Source organism: Pleuronectes platessa, chromosome 16, assembly GCF_947347685.1.
Source record: "Pleuronectes platessa chromosome 16, fPlePla1.1, whole genome shotgun sequence".
Classification (NCBI taxonomy): domain Eukaryota; kingdom Metazoa; phylum Chordata; class Actinopteri; order Pleuronectiformes; family Pleuronectidae; genus Pleuronectes; species Pleuronectes platessa.
This window is the reverse complement of record NC_070641.1, coordinates 8,417,572-8,443,753: the sequence shown is the minus strand read 5'-3', so window position 1 is coordinate 8,443,753 and position 26,182 is coordinate 8,417,572. Positions and strand designations below refer to the sequence as shown.

The 26,182-nt window shown below is 41.4% G+C and overlaps 2 protein-coding genes across 6 annotated transcripts; one reads left to right on the top strand and one right to left on the bottom strand.

The window, feature by feature from the left end:
• The first annotated feature begins 7,654 nt into the window (after positions 1–7,654).
• LOC128458875 (uncharacterized) lies at positions 7,655–22,826 on the top strand. 5 transcript variants are annotated; one of them, XM_053443916.1, is made up of 25 exons: positions 7,655–7,929; positions 9,306–9,353; positions 9,621–9,647; positions 10,018–10,077; positions 10,170–10,202; positions 10,443–10,517; positions 10,626–10,706; positions 11,362–11,391; positions 11,661–11,705; positions 12,547–12,597; positions 13,773–14,435; positions 16,218–16,280; positions 16,403–16,447; positions 16,573–16,623; positions 17,585–17,635; positions 17,842–17,871; positions 17,988–18,023; positions 18,131–18,190; positions 18,480–18,524; positions 19,268–19,327; positions 19,707–19,781; positions 20,164–20,196; positions 20,846–20,884; positions 21,281–21,337; positions 21,622–22,826. In XM_053443916.1, exons 1-25 carry the CDS (start codon positions 7,863–7,865, stop codon positions 21,624–21,626), a joined length of 1,830 nt encoding a protein of 609 aa, XP_053299891.1. In that variant the 5' UTR covers positions 7,655–7,862; the 3' UTR covers positions 21,627–22,826. The 5 variants fall into 5 exon arrangements, with proteins under 5 accessions (XP_053299891.1, XP_053299890.1, XP_053299893.1 ...); XM_053443915.1 differs by having other exon boundaries at positions 17,985–18,023; XM_053443918.1 differs by lacking the exon at positions 18,131–18,190.
• On the bottom strand, positions 22,171–26,021 carry LOC128458877 (perforin-1). Its single transcript, XM_053443920.1, has 5 exons — positions 25,931–26,021; positions 24,103–24,662; positions 23,840–23,978; positions 23,553–23,767; positions 22,171–23,463 (listed from the first exon to the last, which is right to left on the bottom strand). Exons 2-5 carry the CDS (start codon positions 24,633–24,635, stop codon positions 22,584–22,586), a joined length of 1,767 nt encoding a protein of 588 aa, XP_053299895.1. The 5' UTR covers positions 24,636–24,662; positions 25,931–26,021; the 3' UTR covers positions 22,171–22,583.
• Positions 26,022–26,182: the final 161 nt, after the last annotated feature.

Below are 26,182 nucleotides of genomic sequence, written 5' to 3'. Positions count from 1 at the left end.
TCATTGAGGCAAAATGCCAAAAAATGTCCCACTCTTGGTGTTAGGTTTTAAAGAGTTATCTCGATGACTGCCCCTGCTTCCTCCGACGACTGGGCAGTTTGGACTAGGGAGCCAAAGGCAATGCACTGGCTCACGCATGTCAATCGTTACTCTCAATTCTTCATCTATCCCCTTTGCCTGAGTACGTTTTTTGTTTTAAAAAGCGGGTTAAATTTCGCAGACATTTGTAATATTTCACTGTACGAGCTTCCGTTTTTGTTACCTGTGTTGATGTTGAATGATTTTTCGCTTTTCATTCCGTTGTTTGAATATATTGGTTGTTTAATTTTGACGGAGTTGGTTGGACTATTTTATCTATAGACACTATTTTAATTTCCTAATTTTATGGAACACATCATCAGTAGTGGACTCCAGAATCATTGGGTGTTTCTGCCATTGTCACTAGACACCCTCTCCCGAGGAAGGCCCCGCCAGGGTTGATCAGACCCCAGGGTGTGTTCCAGTAAGTTTTATTGTAATCTAATTCTAAGATAATTTAGAAAAGGATTCGTGGTTTTGTTAAGGATCAACTGGTTAGGATTAGGCGTAGGGTCAACTGGTTAAGTTTAGGTGTAGGGTTAACTGGTTAGGTTTAGGCGTAGGGTTAACTGGTTAGGGTTAAGGTTCGGTTTAGGAGTAGGATTAATTGGTTAGGTTTAGGCGTAGTGTTACCTGGTTAGGTTAAGAGTTAAGGTATTGGTTAAGGTTAGGATAATGGTTAAGGTAATGGTTAAGATTAGGATTAAGGTAAGGTTGAGGGCTCTGGTTCTGAGCTTCAGCCCTAGTGGAGACTCTGGAGTTGACGTCCTTTAAGTACTGGTCCATTTCAGTTTGTCGAGTTGGATAGAAAAGCTGGGTCGTACTCAGTCACTGTTCAAGTATCAGTAGGGGTTGGAGCATTGGGTTCATCCTTCTGTTGGTTTTGGAGAAAGGGCTTAATGCCGTATAGCTAAAAGTTAAAAGCTAAAAAAGTCCTTAACTGGGAATCTTTGGCAGGGTGGGAAGAACCAGAGCCAGCCTTGATAAACAGTGCCTCTCTGGCGCCCCCAGGAGCCCCCCCCCCCCCCAGGAACAACCAAGACCAGCCCTGACAAGCGTTGCCTTCCCAGAGATCCTGAGAGTTGGAGGAGTCCAACTCAACAGAAATCGATGCACACCTTCACTAATGACAGGTGAAGTAAACAAAACACAGGCTCATCAACAATATCACACGGGCAACAAACTTATTCCAGTCTAAACATCATGAGTTATAAAGCATCACCCATTCCCAGTGCTGACACATAAACTGGACGGGGCAGATACTTGAGAGGGAAAAAGTTTACTATAATTTTATGAGAATGACAGAGTGAGAGTGAATTATATGAAAGGGGACCAAGTGTCTAAATGTTTGATGTGACTTTCTTTTATATCTGAGCTTCTCCAGCGGGATAAAGGGTAGTACGTCTCTGATCCAGTTTATGAAGGAGGGGGGGCTTTTCAGACTTCCAATTGCGGCGAATAAGCTACCGAGCTAAAAGAGAGGCGAAGGCTATAGAGTGAGCTTGGGACGTAGTAATGTTCATACCCTCACTAGGTATTCCAAAAAGGGCTGTAATCAGACAGCTCTCAATGGTGTTACTGCAAATACATGAGAAGGTGCAGGAACATTGGGATCAGTGACCCTTTATAACTTTAATGTTTAATTTGTATAATGCATTTAGATTTTGGTTGATTTCATACCATTATTATAGAAATAAGTGAGATCAATGGTGGCCTCATTTGTGTTTGTGTGATCTTCACACTTTTAGAATTGCCTCTGTCTGTGTCTGTCCGTCCGTCCTTCCGTCCGTCTGTCTATCGTTCTGTCTGTACTGATTCAGGCTGCAATGCAAACAGGAGCCAGGGCCAGAAGTGATGTCAGCCAGTCATGCAAGCTGCCAGTCTGGATGTCTAGCACTTGTGTTATTGTGGGCAGATGTGAAACACCATCTCCCTTTGATGGCTCTGTGCACAGACGTGCACTGGCGGACAGACAGAGGTCCAATGTGCATGTGCAGCAGGTGTGCTGCTGGAGCTGCTGAGGCTGAGACCTCAGGCCCTCAGACCATTTCAGCAGATTTTCTCACGTGTAATAATTTATGTTTGTGCTGCAATATAGGATAGTGAATCTGGTTATTTTGAAATTGGGAAAACTATGATGTGAGCTAGAAGGGAACAAACTGAGATTCCTGTATTATTCATGTCACTTATCCTTTGAGGGTTGCCGTCGTTGAAGTACCCAAGAGCACAAAACATGCAAACTCCACAGACTGCACAGTCTCTGGCTCCGAATGTGCAAGATGTCCGCATTCGTATCAGTGTATGCTTGAACCCAGCCTTCTTGCTGTCAGGCCGCAGTGCTAAACACCGCCATTTCTTTGAACTCTACTTGTCTCCTTATAACTGTGAAATGTAAAGTGATGATGTACAGCTTTCCTCTACTTTTCACGACCCCTCCAGTGTCCACACCTTCGTCCTGAGCTGACTTTCTCTCCAGTGTTGTTGCCAGGATGACGGGCGGCCTCGTGCAGAACGAACGGATTCAACAGGTTTTCCACCTGAGCCGGATGATGAGCAGCACTCCCATCAGTGGGTGAGTTTACACGCACACAGCAGCCGGAGGAAACGGGGTAGACTCAACACAGTAGAGTGCAGACACACGGAGGGATGTGCAAATAAAAAGCAAGCACAACCTAAATACAGGTTTATTTTTTTCAGAGGTATTATGGTTTGCTTTCTTGACTGTTTCTACTTAAGCATATTTCTTCCACCAGAAAAAAGGTATTTAAATCATGCATTAATTGATAAAAGTAAGACTTTAAAACTGGGTTCATGTGAGGTTTCTCTCTGCAGCATCCCTTAACACACACAATACCCTGTCTGTATACAACTGACGCCATGAGAGAGACAACTGTTGACTGTGTGCAAAGCAGTAAGTGTGTGTGATGTTGGACGGGGGTGAAAGCAGCCTGTGCCAGTCGCAACAGTCTGTCCCGTCTCTCCCCAGTAAGACTGTGCGGCTCTCACTTCTCTGGGCACCTCACCGTATTCCTGCGTTGACTTCAGAGGAGCTCACATCTCAGCAGTTTGTTGAATTTGTACTGGTTTTGGACGGCGGCGTCATGGCAACCATTCTTCTGGCGCTTTGAAATCGCTGGGATTACAGTCGATGTGTTTGTATTTTTTCACTTTGCCTTTGGAGAGCGGAGTCATGGTTTCTTTTCACAACACAATGTTTAACTGGAACCATAATAATAATAAACAAAAATTTGAACAATTTAAATCAGAAGTTATTTTAGAATCATTCATGAGTTTGAATGATCCTAAGGCCGGTTTCCTCTTGTAACATCTTCCACCTCATTACACTCATCGGCTTCTTTTGACAAAAGGACAGTTTTAACTTACTATTTTGAAACTGCTTTGAAAATGGTTAAAAGTCAACTGACTTCCTGAATGAGTCAATTTCATGATTTCTTTAAGACATTATTCATTGTAAGTGAAATTCAGCCCCCACCACCCTTTGACTTTAACGAATGCAACCATTTCAATAGCAGTAATACAACTAGAATACATCCACCAAGGCCCAACAGTCCCTTTATGTAACCACATTCAAATTCACTAAATCCAGATTTCTACTAGATCTGCTCCAAATTACCCACACTCATTGATATTTGTCCCCTCTACATTAAGTTTAATGAACTATAATCGGAGAAATCAATGAAAATATTGAAAAACGCCCCATCTCACAATCTATAAGTAAACTAATATTTCTGGATCGGCCCTCTGATCCGCTCTTAAATTTGATGTGTTCTTTACTGACCTTTACCTCATCTTTTTACAGAGTTTCATGGCAATCTGTCGATTTGTTTTTGTGTAATTGTGCTAACTATCATAAAGCAAACCAACACAGAGGAAAACCTCCTTTGAATGTAATGGTATAATTAAACAAGATTAGTGTAAATTGTTATATGTGACATGTTTTGGCCTCAATAATCGATATGTGGAACGCTTGAGACCCCACCTTATAATGATGTGTCCCACTTTCACCTCTAAATATGTCGATATTTCTGTCATTTCATTTTTGTAACATGAGTCAACTTATAAAAACTATTGACCAAATTATTTTAATATTTGCCTCTTTACAAAATATAACAGCGATCACTACCAAAGATGTCCATGGTCTTTTCATCAAAACACAACACAACACACACACACACACACAATACAACACAACACACACACACACACACACACACACACACACATACAATGTTAGACTCCAGCGGTTGCACTAACACCTAACACCTGCACAATGGTTTTCTCCTGCATGATCGCTCTATAGCATTTTGGAAATGCTACATGGACCTGAAGGCTAAACATTAACCAGGAGGTGGCCCACAGTCTCTTACAACAGCATTAAACCTGCGATAAACACTGATGCTGCAAAAACAAACAAAACAAATGACCAGGTACCAACCTGCTGATGAAAGTGACATGATACAAAGCGTGGAAACCATTTATATTTATATTTACACCTGTGCTTCATTGAGGTTAATCATGAATGTAATTAAGAAAGTTAAGATGAAGGTACTTTATTAGAGGCTGTGTTCCTGCTCACTGCTCAGTCCGTGTTTATTTTCCTATTTGTGGTTTCAAATTCTCTGGGGAACATTTTGGTTTATTTTTAGGTGAAAATGGAACATTGGAGTCTATTTCAACAGTAACCGGTGAGCTGTATTCAGCTGTATATGACATCTAACTGGGTAATTTAATGTAAGAACAGATGAAAACTAACCTCACTGAGGCGCAAGTGTAGGAAATAGTCCCTAAAAGAAAAAGAAAATATATATGTGATAAGTAATATTCTGTAAATATAAAGCATGGCTCAATATAGGATGGGTCGACGATAAAATAGTTAATCCCAATATATACCAGAAAAGAAAATTAATCAATTTTATTCGCTATATAGCTTTATAGGAGCTAACACATCCAATCAGCACCCCCACTTTACCTCAAAGTCTCCCTCATAATTGCATCTAAATTGCCTGATTAAAGATACGCCTATGTAATTGTTTGTCCTTGGAGCCTAAATTGCAAATATATCCATGTGCAAATAGCTTGGGTTAATTAGCCCGTGATTGTATTTGAGACACACTAATAAGAGGGTCTGGGCAGTCGTGATGTTAATCATCAAAGCTGACATTGTGGCACAAACTGTAATTATTACCTCCGCCAAGGAGCTTTTGTTTTCATCCGTGTCCGTTTGTTGGTTTGCAGCACTGAGCAGATTTTCACCAAACTTGGTAGAAGGATGGGGAATGGGTCAGGAGAGAATCCAGTACATTTTGGTGCGGTCAGGGGGTGGAGGTCAGGGGGTGGATCTTTGTTTTAACTTTAACATTGCGAGATAAGGCGAGATAAGGCATTTTTCTATATTAAGCTGGTTTCTCAGAGAATAATTCATGGAACTTGATGTTTAGGGGAAGGGTAAGTATGAAATGTGGTTTCATAGGGGGCTCATTGAGTGCTGTTTTAGTTGGTAATTGAGTCATTATATACCATAAGCCATATGTAGTCACATCTGTATGTTTACCAACAGGATAACTCAGCATATGTTAACATAATCCTGGCTCTATCCTAAACCCTCTAGCAGTAACCAGCCTGTGTCAGTTAAGGTCAGTTTTCTCCTCTTTCAACCTTAAAGGACACATGAGGACAGGACACACAGATTGTATCCCTATACATTTGGGCGCAGAGTGTTTCTAATATAAAAACCACAGTGAAAACTGTCATCCAGATGTTCATCTGTTTTCCAGTGAATGAGCCAACGCGGTCTGCACCTCTGTCTTTCAACCATCTGCTCTTCTTCTCAAAGCTTTGACATCTCGTCTTGAAAAATCGGCAATCTCCTTATGGATCTGTTTTCTTTTAGAAAGACATCTCAAACATGCGGACGGATAAATGTTTAGAGGTGAATCATGGGTGAGGGACTGATGAGTCAGACGTTCAGGGTGATGTTATTGTCTTATGCTCGGTACCACCAGGGAAGACGATGCGGTGGTCTGCACATGTGACTTCAGTTCTCCTCAGGTGGCGTGAAAACAACCGTCGTATGTGGTTCTTGCATTGAGTGCTCGAGTTTAAGAAGTAAACTTAAACATTACACCGAGAAAAGGCTGTTGAACAATGGACCTCCCATACTATACGATATGAAGGTCCTGCAGCTCAGTGTTGATGCCACCATGGGCCGCTGGGTCTTGTACACACTCTCAGCAGACTGTAGTGACACACTCTGATTTCCCCGAAGAGCCCTGTGAGGGTTTACACCCACCATGTTTAAAGTGAGATTACAATGAGCGTCGCTAGAAAATAATGGTGTTTAAATTGAGGCCTTACTCTGATGTCCCTCAACATACTTATAAACACCATAATGATGTAATATTTACTCTGCAATTTCAGGAGCATGTTTTCCTCAACTGGATATTTGCGGTACATAAACACATTCTGATTGCTCTTACTAATTATTTCCCCTACCTGTTTTCGAGAGGCTTAGTATTCACCCAAAAACCCAACAAAACATGTCTGTTGTTAAACAGGTGTCAACGCAGGCGAGTTTGTTTGAGTTCAACCCATACGTCATTAAAAAAAAAATCCTTATTTAATTTAGCTGTGTATTTGCTTTATGAGAGTGTTTGTGAGGCTTTTTTATATCTGCGTGTGTGTAGAGACGGTCTTCTGGCTTTAAAAAAGTACCACTGTTCATGGTGCTTTTCCATCCTAAGAGCTGTATAATCATGGAGAAAACACTGTTGTGTGTGTTTGGAGCTCCTCGGCTGATGGGCTGTGGAAACATCCTAATATGGGTCATCATCAACTGGTCTACGAACAGTTCTGCTAAACCATAGGGCCCCACAGAGAGCTACGGTACTTGTGCGGCTGTGTTGCTAAGGAGGTAAAGAGGGAGGTTGTTGGTTCAATCCCCGACATCCCCCATACTTGAATTCAATGGACCTGTTAGGCCTTGGCAGAGGGAAGTGATCTACTTTCTGATTAGTCTCCCGGAGCACGCCACTCTGCATTTCACCACACAAATACATTGTGAAGCACGTTTGACAAATGAACTGTTGAATGGATCATTGAATTCCTTTTGCGTAACAAGTGGCAGAAAAGTGAGACAGTTACATTAAGGGTTTGATTTTAATTGTTTTAGTTTTTTTGCTTTAATAGTCATCTCGAGGAATCTTGATGAATGCATGATGAAAGAAAGAATTACATCTATACCCAGTAAATCAGTCATGGAAAGACTGATGCACTATGAGATACATTTTCATTGACCTGAAATCCATCTGATATCTCCAGTTCTCCAAGTGCTACATGCCAAACTAACAGAGGGTGTGAATTTTCAGGTGCCGGAGAAAATAATAAATTTCAGTTCCTGTGTGTGTGTGTGTATGTATGTGTATGTGTGTGTGTGTGTGTGTGTGCGTGCGTGCGTGCGTGCGTGCGTGCGTGTGTGTGTGTGTGCGTGCGTGCGTGCGTGCGTGCGTGCGTGTGTGTGTTTGTGAGTGTGTCTGTATAAGTGCGTGTGTGGTTTCTCAGCTAATGTAAACGGACCAGAATTGGCACAATCAGGCCGATGTTTGTGTGTGTGTGTGTCAGTGGGAGTGTATCAGAGAGAAAATCATATAAAAGGCATTAGGGGCTGGCTAAATACCCATCCTTCAGTTTGTCTCTTGGTGTGTCACCTGGTTCCTCTGCTCTCTTAGCTGCAAAGTTTTAGTTTTTTAACTCCGCTCTCCTCCATCATGCTGTTTCGAGCTCTGCTCCAGACGTCGCTGGTTCTCTGGTTGGCTCAGCAAACTCTGCAAGGCGGTAAGTAAAAATGGTATTTCAACACTCCTCCACACTCATATCCTGAAGAAAATCACGGTTTTATGATCTATTCTCTTCAGTTTTTGTCTAGAATATGGTCTTATAATACAATATATTTGCCTTTCTTTGCTGCTGTTGAAAAACATCTTCTACTGGCATCTAACAACGTTTTTGATGGAGTTTGCATGTGGAAAAGTTGCTGAAATTTGTTTTAATAATTTTGACCTTATCAGAATATATAAGGAAATTAATAAACACATAATTATAGTAGCAAACCCAAATCTACATTTCCTGGCTTATCAGTAGCTTACCATATTTGTTTACTGACTATATCAAGTTATGGCAATATACAAATGTATAATTAGCCAAGAACATATTTTTGCAGCCAGACTGTAATTATATGTTAATCAATTAATTTATTATCCTGGTAAGGTCAAAATGATTGGTATAATTTTTCTGCCCTAATCTTTCAGAAAGTTAATTATATGTTCTCAGTGGTAGGTACATGCATTTCAGTCGTGCAATTTGGACGTTTGATTAAAAGAAAATTATACATACTAAACTATTTGACTAAAAGTACAATATTGATGCAAAGTGTGTAAAAAGTAATGTCTCTATTCATTCTAATATGTTGTTTGTAACATATAATGGAAATATGATTTCATACAGTCACAGTTCTGTTGGATCTGTGTCTTCAATGACTCCCTATCACTCCCTTGTTAAATATCACTTGTGTGAGATGGAGGCAGAGAAAAGTGCTGGACTCTGTGACATCAGTGATCCCTGCGCCAAGTCCCCACGCTTCATCTCCTCTAATTCATAGGCCACCTTTTCATTAGATCTTTATGATTCAGAGGTGGGAAAATAAATGTGACGACCAATCGTGAGAAGAACTAACAGGCTCCACAGAGTCGTTCTGATATTAAATTTTTCCCTCAAAGGATCTCTGTCTGTCTGTCTGTCTGTCTGTCTGTCTGTCTGTCTGCCTGTCTGTCTGTCTGCCTGTCTGTCTGTCTGTCTGTCTGTCTGTCTGTCTGTCTGTCTGTCTGTCTGCCTGCCTGCCTGCCTGCCTGTCTGTCTTACTGTCTGTCTGCCTTATCACTTTAAATGGAAAATTATACTGAATGCAGAGAGAACATATCTTGCTCACTAAGAAGAGTTTCCATTTCAGTCTTCAGTATTTTTTCTCTATTTACAGTTTTGTGCACACGTGCACATTGCTTTTACACAATGAAGTCAGTATTTCCCATTGTTTGCTTTCTAAATAAATGTATCAGTCAGCTATAAAAAAAAGGTTTGGCTGTGTCGATGAATTTAAAGAGAATATTTCAACCAACTTTGATGGTGCAATGTTAATGTTTTTTTTATTTTTTCAGGGGTTAGACCTCAGAGTGTATCCTTTGGCAGAGTGCTGCCAGCCAGAGGTACGTCACATGCTTGTTTTTTTATTTTACTTCTTCAAGCATGTTCATGCCATGATAACTTAATTTTTTTTTACCCTTAATCACAGTGTATTTCATGAGTTTTGCTGCTAATTAAACTCAAGTCAAAGGTCTTTGACTTAATTAATTAAATCAAATTTTAACTGAAAAATGTATAAGTTCTGTAAATTCAAATAAGAGAATAATCATTTTCATTTGAAAGCTGCTCATGTGTGCATCACCCATGTCTGTGTTTTGATTTTTATTCAGGTGTTGGTGTTGGACTTAGACCAGCAGGTCAGTTGTATTCTCAACATGCATTGTTTTGATTATTTATTATGATTGTTGATCCGAAGAAATGCATAAATATGTCATTAAAACATAATACCATAAAACAATTGAAATTACCTCTTTTGACTTCCAACAATACTGTCATGCCACTTTTTATTTTCTCATATATTGACATATAACATATGATGAAAAAGTTAAAAAGATAAATATAATGTTATTATGAACATTAATTATTGAATAAAATCTCATAATGATTAGTTTAATTATTAATTATTTTCAATACTTTGAAGCTTATTGTTTTATTTACATACATCACACGAGTCGTTCATGTGATCATTTCATATTTGAATAATATATTGAACATTTGGTGTTTCAGTTTCAGGAGCCCTTGGCGCTATGGGAAATCGTTATGGCAACAAAGCGATGAAGGCTGGAAGTACGTCAAACTTTTTGCACTCTGCATCCCCGCACATTCATTTGACATCAAATCAGTAATTTTTTGTATTTTCTCTTTTCTTCAAACATTAGTTGGCCGTTATCCTGGGGCTCAGCTCGGTCTGGGTAAGTTTCATCAGTTAACCCGTGTGACCAATGGCACTGAGAAGCAAAACAGAAACAGAATCATATGAAGTCTTTTGTCCTTTTGTATTTGAGGTGTATTGCAAAGTGAAAAACTCCTCGCTGGGGATCCTCCATCCTGTTCTGCTGCAGAGATTCATCTTGTCCTAATTCTTAATGATGATACGTGTTGCCAGATTCTGCTGTTCAACAGCATCGTTTTCTTTGTCGTGATTTTCCCAGGGGGTTACAGATCTCTTGGATTAGGAGGAAGAGCAGGCCTGAGGCAAGGTGGATATGGAGCCCAGGGAGCCTATGGTACATCAGATTATAAAACACCCTACTATCACTTTCTTATAAATGATTTAGAGTTCTGTTGTGTATGAGTTCCATGTGGTTTATTGTGTATGTTTCTTGTGATTGCAGGTGCCAGCCTGGGCACCGGAATGGGAATGGGGACTGGATTTAACGGACTGGGACAGGGCTTGGGCCAGGGAGGAAAAAGAGGTAAGAATAATGTTTAAAGGACGACACCTGAGTTGTTGTGCTTGTTGCGCTCGTTCAGGTGTCTTCTGAGGGAGGCTTTTTGGACACCCTCCATTAGAGGTTTTCTAGGCACACGCAACTGGGAGGACACCCAGGGGTAGAACCAGAAGTCAGTGGGAGGGATTAGATATCCTAACTGGGAACTCCTCGGGATTCCTAGAAGCGGCTGGATAGCATACCTGGGGAGAGGGGTGTCTGGCACACCCTTCGGAAAAGAAAATACACAGATGGATAGATGGAAGTTTTATAGATACTAAAAGTTAATAAACACTAACAGCTCACTGTAGGCGTTATAAATAAAATATGACTGCCTAAATGCCCTTAAATCTGTCATCGTCCTTATCTTCTTATTTAAATCAATGAGGTCTTAGCTGAAGATGTAAATCTTAAAAGGTGAAATAAAATCACAAATTTTATTATTTCATTAAAAGACAAGGATTTACTGCAGTGATTTACTTTTAAACACTAAAGCATGAAATTGTCAAAAAGTAAAGTCACTGTGTGATCTGTGATGTTTTAGAGGAAAAAGCTGAATATTGCAAAAAAGTTAAGTAGGTCGTCAGTCGTAGAAATCTTTGTAAATAGAAATGAACTCTTTGTTTTCCTGACTTTGCAGGTTATGGTGCTGGCGTCGGAACTCTGCCAGGTGAGTGATCCCAAAGTTTGTTTTGTGAATTCTGTGCAGTGTTTTCCCAGATGAGGGTCTACACAGAGAATTACACCGTCTGTATTCGCTCTGCTTGTTTGATAAATCTCAGCTGAGTGGCACTGAACACGATGTCTGGGGCAGACTGCATAAAAGATGTGTCCTCGTAAACCAGGGAAACATCCAGGGCTTCTGGTGATTAGTGTGTTTGTCTGATTTAAAGATTCGCTCCACGTCCTCTGAACTCTGCTCTTTGTTTTTCTTGCCAGGATATGGGGCTATGGCTGGCATGGGCTATCCTGAGGCCCGACCAGGTAGGCGATGAATCCTGAAATGAAAAATGAATTATTCAGTTCAGATTTGTACAGAGACACTGGAGTTGTGATGCTGAGAGAAGCTCTATAAAATGCCACGTGCGATATTATATTGAATGCAGCAGTGCAACATTTATGCTTATTGTTTTCATTCGAATTGTCAACTATAATTTATTTAGTATTAAGGTTACATTTATATTATATATTTAAATCAAGAGTTGTTTTTGGGAGATAAATCTAACCTTAATATTACTAGAATTTTTGCGTATAATGTAATCAATGTCACATCCTTTGTGCATCAGATAGAAAATACAATGAATGTTATCAAATGAAATCAGATATTCTGAAAAAATGATTATAGGCCTAGGAAATACATCCAAAATGCAACTTCAGAAAATCTTTCAAACAAGTTTTTTTTAAAGAATTGTTGAAAAATTGCAGTTACAGACACTTGCAAATAGAGGAAGTAGAGAGTGCTGCAGACCGCATAGCAGTCATTCAGTTTGAATGAATTATGGATGACATTCTCTTGTGTCCTATCACCCACACTAACTCACACTAATGCTGTTTCATGGATAAACATGTTAATCATGTTTCACAAAGCAGACTTTTAAAATGAAATAATTTGTCATTTGTGTAAAACCTATATAAAAAAATGCTTCTTTATTATAAAGCCTTGTCTTGTTCCAATGAGATGGATGCCTCTTATTTTATCACTGTTTCAGAAATGCTCAGCTTTTTAAACCTTTCTAAATCTAGAGACTGTCAGTGTATGTGATCACAGTGTCGTCCTGAGTTTGTCAGTGAAATCAGTGACAGTCCCCTTGTCTGCTGTCATTAGGAATTGGACTTGGTTATCCCACTGGACAGAGGGCTGAGGAACAAATACCCGGTAAAGCCTCTACCACAGCCACCTGTGGTGTTTTTGTGTCTTTAATCTGTGTCCACTTGTCTGTAACCTGTCTGTGACATTGAAGATTCACATGCTGATGTGAGTGTTTCATACAGTACGTGTTGCATGTTGCATGAGTTCTGCAGCTCCTACTGCCACAGGTCCAGTCTGAGTCTATTAGCCTTAATGATTGCGGTGCACTTAGAGCTGTGGTTTACACAAACCGAATGGGGCAACTGGAAAACCGGCTCTGTCGAATACATGCACACCATAGACTATATATAAAGATGGTAGGGTTGTTGTCCTATACTGCAGCCAGCCACCAGGGGGTGATCAAAATGATTTGGCTTCACTTTTGGGGAGGGGCCATGTCATCCATCTTTATATAGAGTCAATGAAGCACACTTATGACCTGATGTAAGACTAAGATGATGCTGTGATCATTGTGAAAGACGCATTTTGATCCATTCAAAGACCTTTTATTTGAGTGTATGGAATATCTGGTTCCTGTTCTGGTTCTGGTTCACAGTCACTGTTTATAATTTGAGTTCAATATCTCCATAGTTTCAAAAACCGAGTGAACTTTTGTTGTGAAAATTAGAATTATTTCAGTCTGTTGTCAAATGTTTTGGCTTTTAAAACATTTGCTGTGTTCCACTGCAGTTTTCTGCTTTTATGTCCCATCAGTGTTTATAAAAGCTTTGTTTCTGTTGCACACTGATATTGTGTGTCAGGCGGTGTTTTTGTCTAGTGGTGTTTTTTATGGCATTTCAACTGTTTGAGGTGGCAACCCTTTGTTGTGATGTCATGTTGTATGTGTGGAAGCCCTTGCACCAATGCAATGAGAAGTACAATATTTGTCCTTCCGAGGCTTCAGTTGCGTCTTGTCTTCTTTCCGTCTCAGTTCCACATTATGCTGACGATTTTTTCCTTCTTTATCTGGACTCATTTCAGCCATAATGGACTCTTTTTTTTCTCGATTCAGTCTCACCTCCATTTGAGTGATGATCCCTCAATGGATGATGTGTTAAATTGCATTGAATTGAGTTCAAAGTAGACTTTGAATCAAACCACATTTCTGCCACTGGCCACTACAGTGTGCTGTTGACACTCAAACAAACACTGTTCTCTCTGAGCCACGAAGAAGTCACGAATGCATGATATTTCTCTGCCAGGTGTGTCTGCAGCAGATTTGGGGGGACCAGAGCTGGCCAGTCTGGGCCAAGCTCTTCAAGATCTGAAGAGGGAAAAGGGCAGAGTACTTGGTCTCTTGAAGGGGAAAGGAGACAAAGGTTTTGTTCCTGAAACACCAGCTGGAGGGGACGGTATTCTTGGTCCTATTGCACCTGAGTTACTGGCTGGAGTCCACAGCCTCGAACCGTTAGTAAAGTCATCAAATCTTGGATCTACGAACCCTTTTGATAAACCGAGTAAAAATCTTGGTCTTGCTGCTTCACAAGCACAAGGAAGAGACAGTCATGAGCCTACTTTCTTGAAAAGAAAGATCACCACAGGCCATGGAGTCACACTGGCAGCTGGAGGAGTAAGACAGCAGCTGCCTCTGAATCAAGACAACACCAGAAACCCCATCTCCTCTCAGGCACAGAGTGCTGGAGACTACGATTTATCGATTCAACAAAATCAGCGACCCACAAACTGTGGATCCACTCGTGATCTGTCCGAGGTATCAAGGATCAATCTCCGTGAGATGTTGGGATCAGAAAGGACTCAAGGTTTTTTGCCTCAGCTTCACTTTGGTAAAGGCAACAAACATCTCGGACATGCAGATCCACAAGCAGAAAGAGAGAAAGGCTATCCACTGCCTCAAGATCTCACAGGTAATATACTCTCTCATCCAAAGGGTCAGTGAACTGGAAACTATTGATCTGCTACATTGGATGGGCCGATGGTGTCAGACACCTTTGGCTGAAGACATAAATGGGCTTAGAATCTGTGGAACTGTTGCTGTAGAAAACCAAAGCGGTTCTGTTCATCATTGAGGAAGGTGAAGCTATGAACTGGCATCCCTGATTTCCCCCCCCTTTAGATTAATTTAGTACCGTCATCTTTTTCAGCCGTCTAGACAAATCTATTTTCAGATTACCCTTCTGACGTGTTGGCCTTGTTTTTATTAAGTTATAACCAGTAAATAGCTCAAATTGGGCAGATCAGATCGCGACCAGGTTGTGGAAATAACAAAGTGTAAATGCAACTAGGAACCTTTCACATGATCCATAACAAACACTCTGGCTCTTAACCTTAGTTCAGTCATTATCCAAGGCAAACGCATCCTATCCATCTAATAGAGATGTTTAAAATGAGTTAAGTGTAAATGAGGGAATATGAACTTTATCTGGATATTTATGTGGATATGAGTCACATGAAAGTGAAACCCTTTGACATTGGTGTGGTATTTGTACCTTCAGGTGTGTTTGCGTGTCTCCCTTTGTTTTCCTAGCAAGTGGACGTCCTATAAATGGTCAAACTGTTGCCTGGATGTGTATTGCTTGGTGCATGGAAGAGAGTCCCCGCAATTTTGCTTTTACATGGACAGAGACTCAGAGTAGTCACTCAGCATTAATGATTGAGAGGTTTAAGCCTCCAACAGACCCTTGGCATACCCACTTCATTGATTGAATTGTTGAGTGTCAGTGTTCTCGCTGCATTATCTCTTTCTGTAGGCAAATGTGAATGCTGCTTGGTGACAGAATGAATGTGGTTTCTTATCATACAAAATCATCTGCTGGAAGATATGAGCTGATTTTCTGTTGGAAAAATTCAGCTAATTGATAATATTTTCATACCTGTCTGCGATGCTAAAGATCTCAGCTAAAGATCCTGTCTGATTCAAGATCTCATTCATCACAAGAGTGGTCTGTTATTACAAATTCCCAGTTGGTTGGTTTTATTATCGTTGGCACACATTTGGTTGGTGAAATTGGTTTGGGTTTGCTGGATCTAATGCAGAAATTGCAGAAGAAGAGTGAACACATCCAACAATACTTCTGCATCTCAATGTCTGGTTCGCCTCAGATTCAGGGAGTGTGTTTCAGGTTGTCAGTCTTTTATTTTAAAGGTCTTTGGACTGTGCCTCAGGTTGTCATGATATCTTATTTTGAAGGTCCACAGTATCTGATGCATTTGAATATTTAGTCCACTTGAGTCAGTGCCCCGTGAAGAGGCTGCAGAAGCATTGAAATGTACCGTGTGTCTCTTTGTCCTGCTGTCACATGTCAAAGTCTCATTTAGGGCAACCTCTGCATATCATATCAAGAGACTCTCAACCAAAGCCTCACTGTGTGACGATCAACATTGTATAATTGTGATGATAATCAAAATGTATTCATTGAGCAACTTGAATGAGAATCAGGCAAAAGAACCCAAGCACAGGACAGAAGAATGAAGAAAGTCTATAACTTCAAATATATAGAAGTTATCAATATACATAACAAAACCATAAGCTGTGATCTGGGAGTGACCAGCAGAGCTCTGTATTAGACCATAATTACTGTCTTTCAGCATAAATAGAGGAATAAACTAGTGTTTCTTTAAACTGTTGGACATCATATCCCTCTGGGCCACAGGTGACTTTGCTGAACTTGTGTGAACTTTCTCCACAGGTTATATGGGTGGAGCGGGAAACTACCTGGGAGCAAGCCTGGGCGCTGGAGGCTACGGAGCAGGTAGCGTTGGGCACTGACACGTCACAAAAGAAAAGTTAACAGTGTTTTTTTTTTTAGCAGACTGAGATGTTGATGTATATTTACACTACCTGTGGTAAATATTTCCAACGCACTGTCCGCAGGTTTGGGGCAGGGAGCATACCTGGGTGGTGCGGCCGGCAAACATGGTGGTAAACACGCACATTTTCCATTTTCACCATCCTTTCCTTTGTTGTGACTGAGGGATTTGTGTGCTCATTTTTTCCTTTTGCACCGTGTCCTAACTCTCAACTGTCTGTGAAACACATCTTAGCTGCCGCTGCCGCTGCACTCGGACAGGGTGGGTATCCTCAAGGTGTTCCAGGCAAGTCTACCAGGGAGGCGGAGGAAAATTCTTCCATCTGTCGATTTGCATCCTTTCCTTCTTCAGTCTGCTCTTCTTCAGTCTTTGCTGCAGCTCTTGAATCCTTCAAGGAATCGTTAAACATTTTTAGAAACACCCTTATTTGCTTAGTCGACACCACCCTAGGCTAATGTTTTCAATTTATTTATTTAACTCCTGGCATGAAAGCAAACACATTTACAGCCCTAAATCCTAAACTATTCTTTTGAGCGCCTCCTTTCACTGACCCTATGCTGTTCAAATATGCTTGTCTGAAAACACAGAACAACGCACAATAGATCATGTATCACACATAAAAAAATAAGCTCTTATTCCATGTTCACCTCAAATGCGAAGCCAATAATGTTGTGTACTTGTATGAATTTGGCTGCAGGATAAGGGCCCAGTCCCACATAAGCAAATGTTTCAGTGGTGATCCTTAACCTCCCGTTCTCTTCCGATCTGTGCAAGCGAGGAGACGTATACAAATGTCACGTCCTGGTGTGAGGCAAATCGCATCGTGGCTTTGCGTAGAGTTCAACTTAGGTCAACTTTGACCCAAGCTATTTGCCTCACATTTGCGTATGTGTGTGTGCAATGAAGCGATGGACTCTGTATGTAATCTCGTTGCACAAAAAGTTTGCTTCATGTGTTGTCTGAATGCACCATTACTCTACTTTAATTCGATCAGTTTTTAGTCCTTCACATGTTTTCTTCACCTTGCTGTAAATGTCATACAACAAGCTGCTTCACTATTTTCCTTCACTTTCTTGTGAATAATTTGCTGACAAAAGAGAATTACTCCCAAACTTTATCTCCTTTTTGCATGCAAGTCAGTACAAGGAAATAGCCTTGTTTCATATTTGCCTTCGGCTAAATAATTATGCTTTTGGTCAAAGAAGTGTAATAAGTGTCTGTCCGTTCTAAATGTGTTTTATCACAGGCTATGGTGACGGAGCAACCGGGCTGCTGGGTGCTGTTGGAAATGGCTACGGTAAGTGGCAACTCATCAGTTGACAAATTCAAATCCTGTGCAACACAGTTTAACTCAGCGCACCAAAATATTAACCTTGAAATGTGGGCGGCCAAGGATCATTCTTAATTCTGCATCGAGGCCCTCACGACAGGAGCGATGATTTTCAGTTGAGACACGCTGATCCTCGGTGTTCAGTGGCTGTTTTTGTTCTGTTCTCTTTGTAGGTGGAGACGCTGCAAAAGCTTTGGCTGCAGGTAGTGGGCGTGCTTTAGAAATCCCTGTCTTTTCAATGTGAAGTGAAAATATAGGCCTTAAATTTCAGCTGTCATTGTCATGATATACTTGACTCACTGCCCCATCGTCTCAGCAGGTTACGGGAATGGTTACAGCGACGGTTACGGAGCTGGTGAGTACCCTCGGAAAAAAAATGGGGAGGAGAGGCGGATCTGAGTGTACTTAAAGAGTCAAAGGCTCACAGACATTGTTATAGTGTTAATTAGAACTATGTTTCAGGGCTTGGTTACCCAGCACACTTAGCTGATGGGGCTGAGAACAAAGCAGGGAAGAATAAAGGTAATGGTTATAACCAGTTATAACCAGCTCACACCCATAACGGGGGATGGCATTAACCCGTAGATGCTTAACCTGCTTAAAATAAGAGGCCATGAGGGGAGCGACCCCTGCTCTGCTTAACATGTCCAGTTTGGTGGTTCCTCCACTGGGTGCAGCTGTTGTCTCTTATTTCTAAAAGCTGACCACCATAGTTTCTAACTTCCTGCTCCTGTAGATGCTTATTCACACAGTTCTGCTGTGATCTGGTTAATGAAGCAGCAGAGTGTGACCTACATGTTTATTCTTTCAGCCCTCAGCACGGGAGGCTACGCCGGGCAGGCCCAGGGAGGATATGGTAAGAGATTTAAGAATGGGGCAGCATCAAATGAACGCACATAAACCAACACGTGGAAATACTGGAAATCCAAACTACCCTGATCTGTCAAAAACACACTTTTACCAAATGAAGCCAAAATATCTTGGATATGGTTGTCATGTTGTTCATCTGATTTAATTTGGAGTTTAGGTATCAAGGTCCATGATACACATGCTTGACCTATCACAAGTCAGCTTTGGCTGTCTACTACGATATTTCACCATGTTTTTACAGCATCAAATAACAACTATGGAACAGAGAGAATTACCCTTATGAAACCTAATTAAAATGTACTCAATCCAGAATGTCACACCCTCCTCAATATCAGTCCCATAAACATTTCATCAAGACCCATGAATTTTCAATGAAACTGTGAGAAAACGTCTGATCTCACAATGTTAGGCAGACCCATACCACATCCTTTCACCAAGTTTCGTGGAACCCAGTCAGTAGTTTTCGGGTGAACTCACTTCATGCATTGTTTATTATTTTAAGACTTTCCCATCTCTCTCTTGTCGTCTTTCAGGAGCTCTTGGTGCAGGGTTAGAATCAACTAGTGGCAAATATGGTGGGCAGTTCTGACATGACTTTATTTGTCTGTCACACTATTAGTTGGAAGCTGTTTCCATGCATGAGTCAGACAGCCGGGCTTGGTTGATCCTCCGAGCACATGTCAGGGTGAAAGAGTCAGTTTGACCATGTGATTTGTATTTTTTCCGCAGGAGCAGGGGCTGCTCAGGTTCCTTATGGGAGCGCTCCAGTGATTCCAACTGGACTGGAAGGTAGGGGACTACATTTGTGTTACACCTTACGTTAAGTGTAATCACACTCACGCACATTATGAGAAGCTCCAGCACAGTCAATGAAAATGCTACTTTCGGATTGGCCGGCAGGAAATCAAAAGACCAACTAAACCCCATCAGTATTTGATAGATCTTAAAGTTACATGAGATTTGATTAGTGAAATAAGGTCCAGTCATTTTATTTGCGCAGCCAGTCACAGTGTCAAAGGCCTCATGATGCTGTGAGAGATAAGAACAATAAAACCAGCAGCTGCAGCAGTTATAAAAAGTCACAACCCTCCACTTTTTTCACACCTCACCCCTCATCCTGTTAGTTAGCCATGAGCTCAATGTTTTAACAGCAGTTTTTTTCTCTTAGGTGAAGGGGGCTACCCGTACGGCGCTCAGTCGCTCAGCCTCAGAGCTGAAGGTGCTAAATCCTCTGACAAATATGGTGAGAAAGACTTTATGTGAGAGCAATTACGTGTGAATAACGGTGTGATGGAAAATGTAGTGCAGTATGTTGTCTTAGTTTTCATGTTCCACAAAGAAGTGAAAGCTCTCAGCAGACGAGTGCAAACAGATACAGAGAAAATATTGAGTTATGTACTTAAAACAATAAGCCACAGGAGTCATTTAACACCGATTTTATATGTAGTCATGTGTTCTGGTAGAGATACGAGATTCTCCATGAACAAGAAGAGTTTGAAGAATAGCGGGACAGAGCAGATTTATGTGATATGGTGTCCTATCACCTGTCTGTCCAGTATTTCTGTCTGTTAAAGTCAAGTAATCACTCTGAAGTAAAAGTATCTTCATGTTGGGTGTTGTTTCAGGAGCTGCTGCAGGATACAGAGCTCAGAAGACAGGTGAGTTTTCATGCACTGTTTTCCCCCAAAGAAAAACGGTCACTTACATATATTTTCCTGGAGACTTATGGCATTTTCACACCTGAGAGTCCAAATCAAGGTTCAAATGTATGCCTTTGTGAATTCTGTATGAAATATGTTCAGTTGTCATCACCTCCATGGGCCGCGTATCCCTATTCTTCACATTGATTGGTTTGTAGATGGGCGTGTGTGTGATGATTGTGTATTGACAATTACAAAAAGTCGTCTTTTAGAGTTTAATGCTGTCTCAACTTTCTGGTCCAAACTATCCAAAAAAGATTTTCACACCTCTGAATGTCTTGTTGGATCCAGTGACGGTCCGTTGTTCGAGACAATAGTTCTCGGAACCTTTCACACCTACTTTGGTTCAAACTAAACTGAAAATGGGGTTTGAAGCAAACAAGGTGGAGGTGAAAGGCCCTTAATCCTACCATAATCTTGTACTACTTGACAAACTCTATCCCTTATCTTAACCTTGACCTTAGATCCCCTCAACATCATAAGACACACACACACACACAAAATAAGCATTCCTAAAATCTGTCAAAACAGTCCCCGGGCATAACGAAATATTTAGTGTGCTTGTCCTGGTCTTAACACTTGGTATCTCTTGCATGTGTTTGATCAGGTTATGGTGCACAGCTGGGAGCGACTCAAGATGCGATGGGTGAGCAAGAACCCCCCCCGACTTTGTCTTTATATTAGTCATCAACCACATTTTCTTATCCGTTTATCCTGTCTGGTTATTATGTGGTTGTGTCTCAATACGTGTGTGCTTTCTTACGAACATGCACAGTTTTCCTGAGTAAAACAAATGAAGCACAGCTATTTTTGGAAATGGAACTCACAATTGTCCTTGTTACATATTCTGAACATTTAATATGAATTGCTTTCACATGGAAACTACATGCATTATGGATTATTTTGCACTCAAGGGTATGGAACATGCACACTGAGCTGGATGAGTTGTCCAATAAAAGAAAAGGAAGAAATTGGGTGTGAGTCAAACTGTCAAGCCTCGTTTCTTTGGCACATTTGTAACATAGATTTGATCCGTTTACAGGAGAGCAGGCTGGCAAATATGGTGGAGTTAACGGTGCCCTTGGAAATGGATACAAAGGTGAGAATAAAGGCAGGTTTACATTGTGTGCATGACGATTAAGCTCCAGTTGAAACATTATAAATAAGTTAAAAGATTCCACACAGTGGGTGAAACTGGTTATTTCAGTTTCTTTTTTTAATAGAACTCTGTTGTTTCCTCTCAAAATGAAGTTTTAGATAGAATATGAAACCCAACGATTTGTCAAAGAAGGACATTGTGTGCTTTTTATGGTTTTGTGTTCATCACCATCCAATCTTTTACTAATTATGTATCTGCCCTCTTTGTCTCCCCTTTTCAACCAGGCTAATTCAAATGACCCGAGCCTCTTCAAGTGGATAATTTCCCTGATGTGTTCACTGTAATCTGTTCTAAAAGCCTTTTGTGTGTGTGTTTCGGTCCATTTTGTCCTGTCCTGTTGTCAGTTTTGTCCTTGTTTTATTCTCCTCGTCTTTTCTCTGTAAGGGGACATTTGTTACCAGCGTCTGTTTGTCTCCCTGGTCCAGAACCTGCAGTGCCCCACCAGTCTCATTCTTTCCATGATGAAAAATATGGTGGTGAACATAAACATTAAATTTGTGGCAATGTTTTGAGATAATGTTTTAAGATCAATGTTTTATTCCAATAAATTATATGTCCAGGAATGCTGATTTTAAGCTTCTTAGTCAAACACTTGACCTGTTTACCTGAACACTTTGTTCCTCTTTAGTCGCATCAGCGAAGCCTCATTTGCACACAGGAAGCTTTACCACTTCCTTTCTAATGTTGGGCAGCGCTGTCTGAGATAAACGAAACACCAGCGCTCAAATTGAAACTTAAAGTAAGAAGACGAGACATGAAATACCACAAGCAGATCAGAGATAATGGCTTTATTGTGGATAAATAATGATCATGTCAAGATAAACAAAGTGACAGTGTGATTAATGCAACAGTCCAGCTCATCTTATAAATGTTTGTGCTACAGTGACACAAAATGACACAAAATATGTATCAGACCAGTGTGTCTTTGATGAAATGGGCACAATGTATAACAAATACATATATTCATAAGGAATAAAAAAATCTTGTCTCCCACAGCTTTTATTTTTGTATTTATTGTTTTATACATTTAAAACATTCAATTTCAATTATCTATAATGCTTCATTTACAATGCTTGCATGGAAACTGCTAGTCAAAGGATTAAATATAGAATATACTGAACCAGATTGGACATAATATTAGGAACGTTTTTCACAATTGAATTGTAGCCGCTACGTTGGCCTCAGATTACACCACGTCAAACATGTGACTCTCAGCTGGAAGACTCTGGTTCCCCTGGGAGCTCGATTTGTCCACAAACACACCCATCTCTAACAGGAGGGCCTTTGGAAGGGGGTGGGCATGACGGGACACATACAGCCTCTTCAGGCTTGAACTCATTGGTGAAGCCTTATACTCAGTGCATGTATTTCCACCCAGGCTCGGGGCACATTTCACCTCCCATTTGTAGTACAGCCAGCCGTGCTGCAGTTTGCACACCTCCTCCTTGACACCAGCAGACAGAACTTTCTCACATTCTCCCAACAGGTCGTCGTCCCATTGGCTGTCCCGGTCCCACACTTCAAATCTCACCTTAGGGAGTGAGGACAAATCCTGAGAGCCCAGGGAGATCACCATGGCCCAGTGGGGGTCGTTGTTGTTCCAAATGATGGGAGACTGTTGCACGAACCTTCCGGCGAAGGACACCTTCACGTAACCATCTGTGGAAGTTGTGTGGTCACCCCAAAGACCAGTGGCCCGCTGTACGGTTATGGTTACCTGTGCCATGCCCTTACGGACCGGGCAGCAGTCTCGGTTTACAGCAGGATCGTTGTGGCACTGGCAGACACATGGATCTCTCGAGTCGCTCTTGATCCCGGCCTGACAGCTTTCACTGCAGTTCCTAAACAGGCCTTTCTCCAGGATGTAATGGCTGATGGCTGAGCGCAGGTTCTTCCGGAGGGGTGCGTTAACAGGCAGCAACTCGTGAAGTGACTTCAGGGAATATGAGACGATGTCTGGATTCTGTGGCAGTGTGGTTAGCCATTCCTTATAGGCGGATGGATCTTTGTCAGCAGAATAGAGAAGATCCGGCTCTGTGGTATGGCCTCCCTTTATTTCTGTGAACCTGCAAAGGGAAGTGTAGTTTCAACAGATGAATGGAAAATATGAGTTTAGAGATGCAAATGAAAAAAAACAACAACATGATGTCCCTACCTGTCACTGAAGAGGCTGGAGAAGGATGATTTACTGTCCATCTTGTTAGCGTCCTTATTGCAGAATTTACTTTGAGCTTTAGCCGTAGCCACAGCAATGTTGACAGAAGCCTCGACTTCCAGGCACGTCTCCACCTCTTCTGTGCTGAGGCCCTGCAGGCTGACCTGGCACTGCCTGATGCTGGTCACAGATTTAACACTTCCCCCCAACTTTACCTGGAATTATATGATAAATGTGTTATTAAAGTGTAGTTTTTGTATAATATAGCTGTTTGGGGTCTCCTTCACCTTAGTGATGTAATGTGTGCCGAAGTTGTCAATCAGGCTGTAAAATCGTCGCTTGGATTCAGGGCTGTAGGCTTTGGGAAGCTGTTTCAATGCTATATTAAACTCTCTGTGCAGTTTGGGATGGCCACTCACTCTGTAGCTGTTCCCAGTGAGAATCCAGACAAGAGGGAAACAAAGACAAGAATGAAAACAGAGAATAAGAGTGTTTTATTTATTTAAGGAGTGTGTGGACAAAAGCTCAAGCTGATTTCTTGTCTTCTTACCTGTAATAGTCACAGGATATGCCTTGACTTGCGAAGCTGAACTTGTCGTCCTTGGTCTTTTCGTTGGAATACTCAGCCAGTTTAGAATGGGCACCGGCCAACATCAGTGAGCCACTTCTTTTGCCCATATCAACATCTAGCTCGGTCTTCCAGTTGTTTTCAATAGAAGCAGAGCTTGAACTGACCAGAGACTCACTGGAGTCGTGGAGTTGACTGGCCACTTTACTGCTGCAGGAGTGTGTTGCCCTCCAGTCCACCACAGACAAGGGGAGCTTTTGCCGTTTGTTCTCCAGATAGGGGTTGCTACACAGCGTGCATGTTTTGTCTTTGCGTTTCCACTGATGCATGTCGATCACAAAGGCCCCCATGCGCTGCAGTTTGGTTATGTCGAAGCCTTCCCCGGCCAAAGACGTACCCGGCATGAACTCAGCCTCTTCGCACTGCCTGGGTTTCCCATCGGTGCATGACTGATGCGTGCACTGAGGGAGGGACAGAATGCAGCTGGCACAGATGAGGACGTTCAACAGAAACATGTTGCTGAGACGGGAGATGGCGTTACCCTGAAAACAAGTAAAGCGGTTTAACACACCGAAATGTGGCTCACTGCATGAGTCACCCTTTTTTTTTAAATGCCACACACTTCCCACCTATTTAAAAAATGTGATTTTGGTCGACAATCCTGTTAAAAGCCCTGTAATAGGACTCTGACGTCTTTTGACTCTGTCGTGTTGTTTATTAAGCCGTTACGCTGCTTTTGCTAAGGTGTACAATTCTATTCTCCTGGACCATCCATCCATCCATCCAGGGGGAGAGGTGGGGTACACCCAGGAAAGGTCGCCAGTATATTATTGGGCCAAAATACGGACATGAAAAACTTTTCTGACTTATGGACAATTTAGAGTCTCCAATTAACCTAACCCCAAGTCTGTATGTCTTCTGACCATGGGAGGCTGCCTGAGGAAACCTACACACACTTGGGGAGAGCACGCAAACTCCACACAGAAAGACCCCGGTTGAACCATCTCAATCAAGTTTTTCATAGTCAGGTCTGCGTCTTGGTTAGAGTCTCATCTGCACAATAAATCAGTTTCGGTTTCAAATTGGAGCTCCGTATTTCGCTTTGATTCCTTCACTTGTGGTGATACTCAAGGCCAGATTCTAGGACCAAATTGGTGTCACTTGGGTCTGGTTTGATGAAATATGGCTTCCTATGGAGTTTTGCAAAAGACTCAGGAGGATGGAAATGCATATATCAAATTAAACCATCAAGTAAAGCATCGCTGGTCCAAGGTTACAATTTTGAATCATTTGTAGTAAAAAAAAAATCACAATAGGTGCATATAAAGCTAAACAGCCCACCTATAACCACATTTTGATTTACCACATCCAGATATTTATTTGGATATTCACCAAATTAAAGATCCAAAAATGTCCTATTTTCTCAGAAACCAAACTCCGGTTTGAGCCAAATCGCCTCCGTGTTCCCAAGAACCGAAACCAATGACAAACACAAACATCACCTTCAGAAAACTTATTTGAAAAAGTTGACTTCAAAATGGGACTTTACAGAAGATACAATGTTGCTTTAAGAGCTCTGTATAGAAAAATGTACTAAGTTGAATAAAGTTCAATCTACTCACTATAATAAGTTGATGCGACTATATATGGACAGCCATATTCAGAAAAATGTTCTTCTTACATCTCTATTTATAACATTTATCTACACAGTAATGGAATTAATAACTTAACATGCTATTAAACAGGCCCCAGCAAAACCAAGTCAAAAGTCCAAGAATATCTTAACATAAACAGTTCAGCACAGACTCACCTCCGTCTTGCATGTTAATGCTGCATAAACTGACTGCGAGCAAGAATACCAGAGCTTTGACTTTGTACGTTTATAAAAAGCAGTGAGGGGGTGGGGGGGTGGGGGGGTGAGGGGGGCGAGTCGATGGTGGTCTACAAGAGAACAGAGGGGGGAGCAGTGGTTAGACAGCTTCCTCGATGTTGAGCAGAAGCATTGTTGAGTGGGAGGAGCTGACAAACTCAAACTGATAGTGACAACATGAAAGCAAAGGCT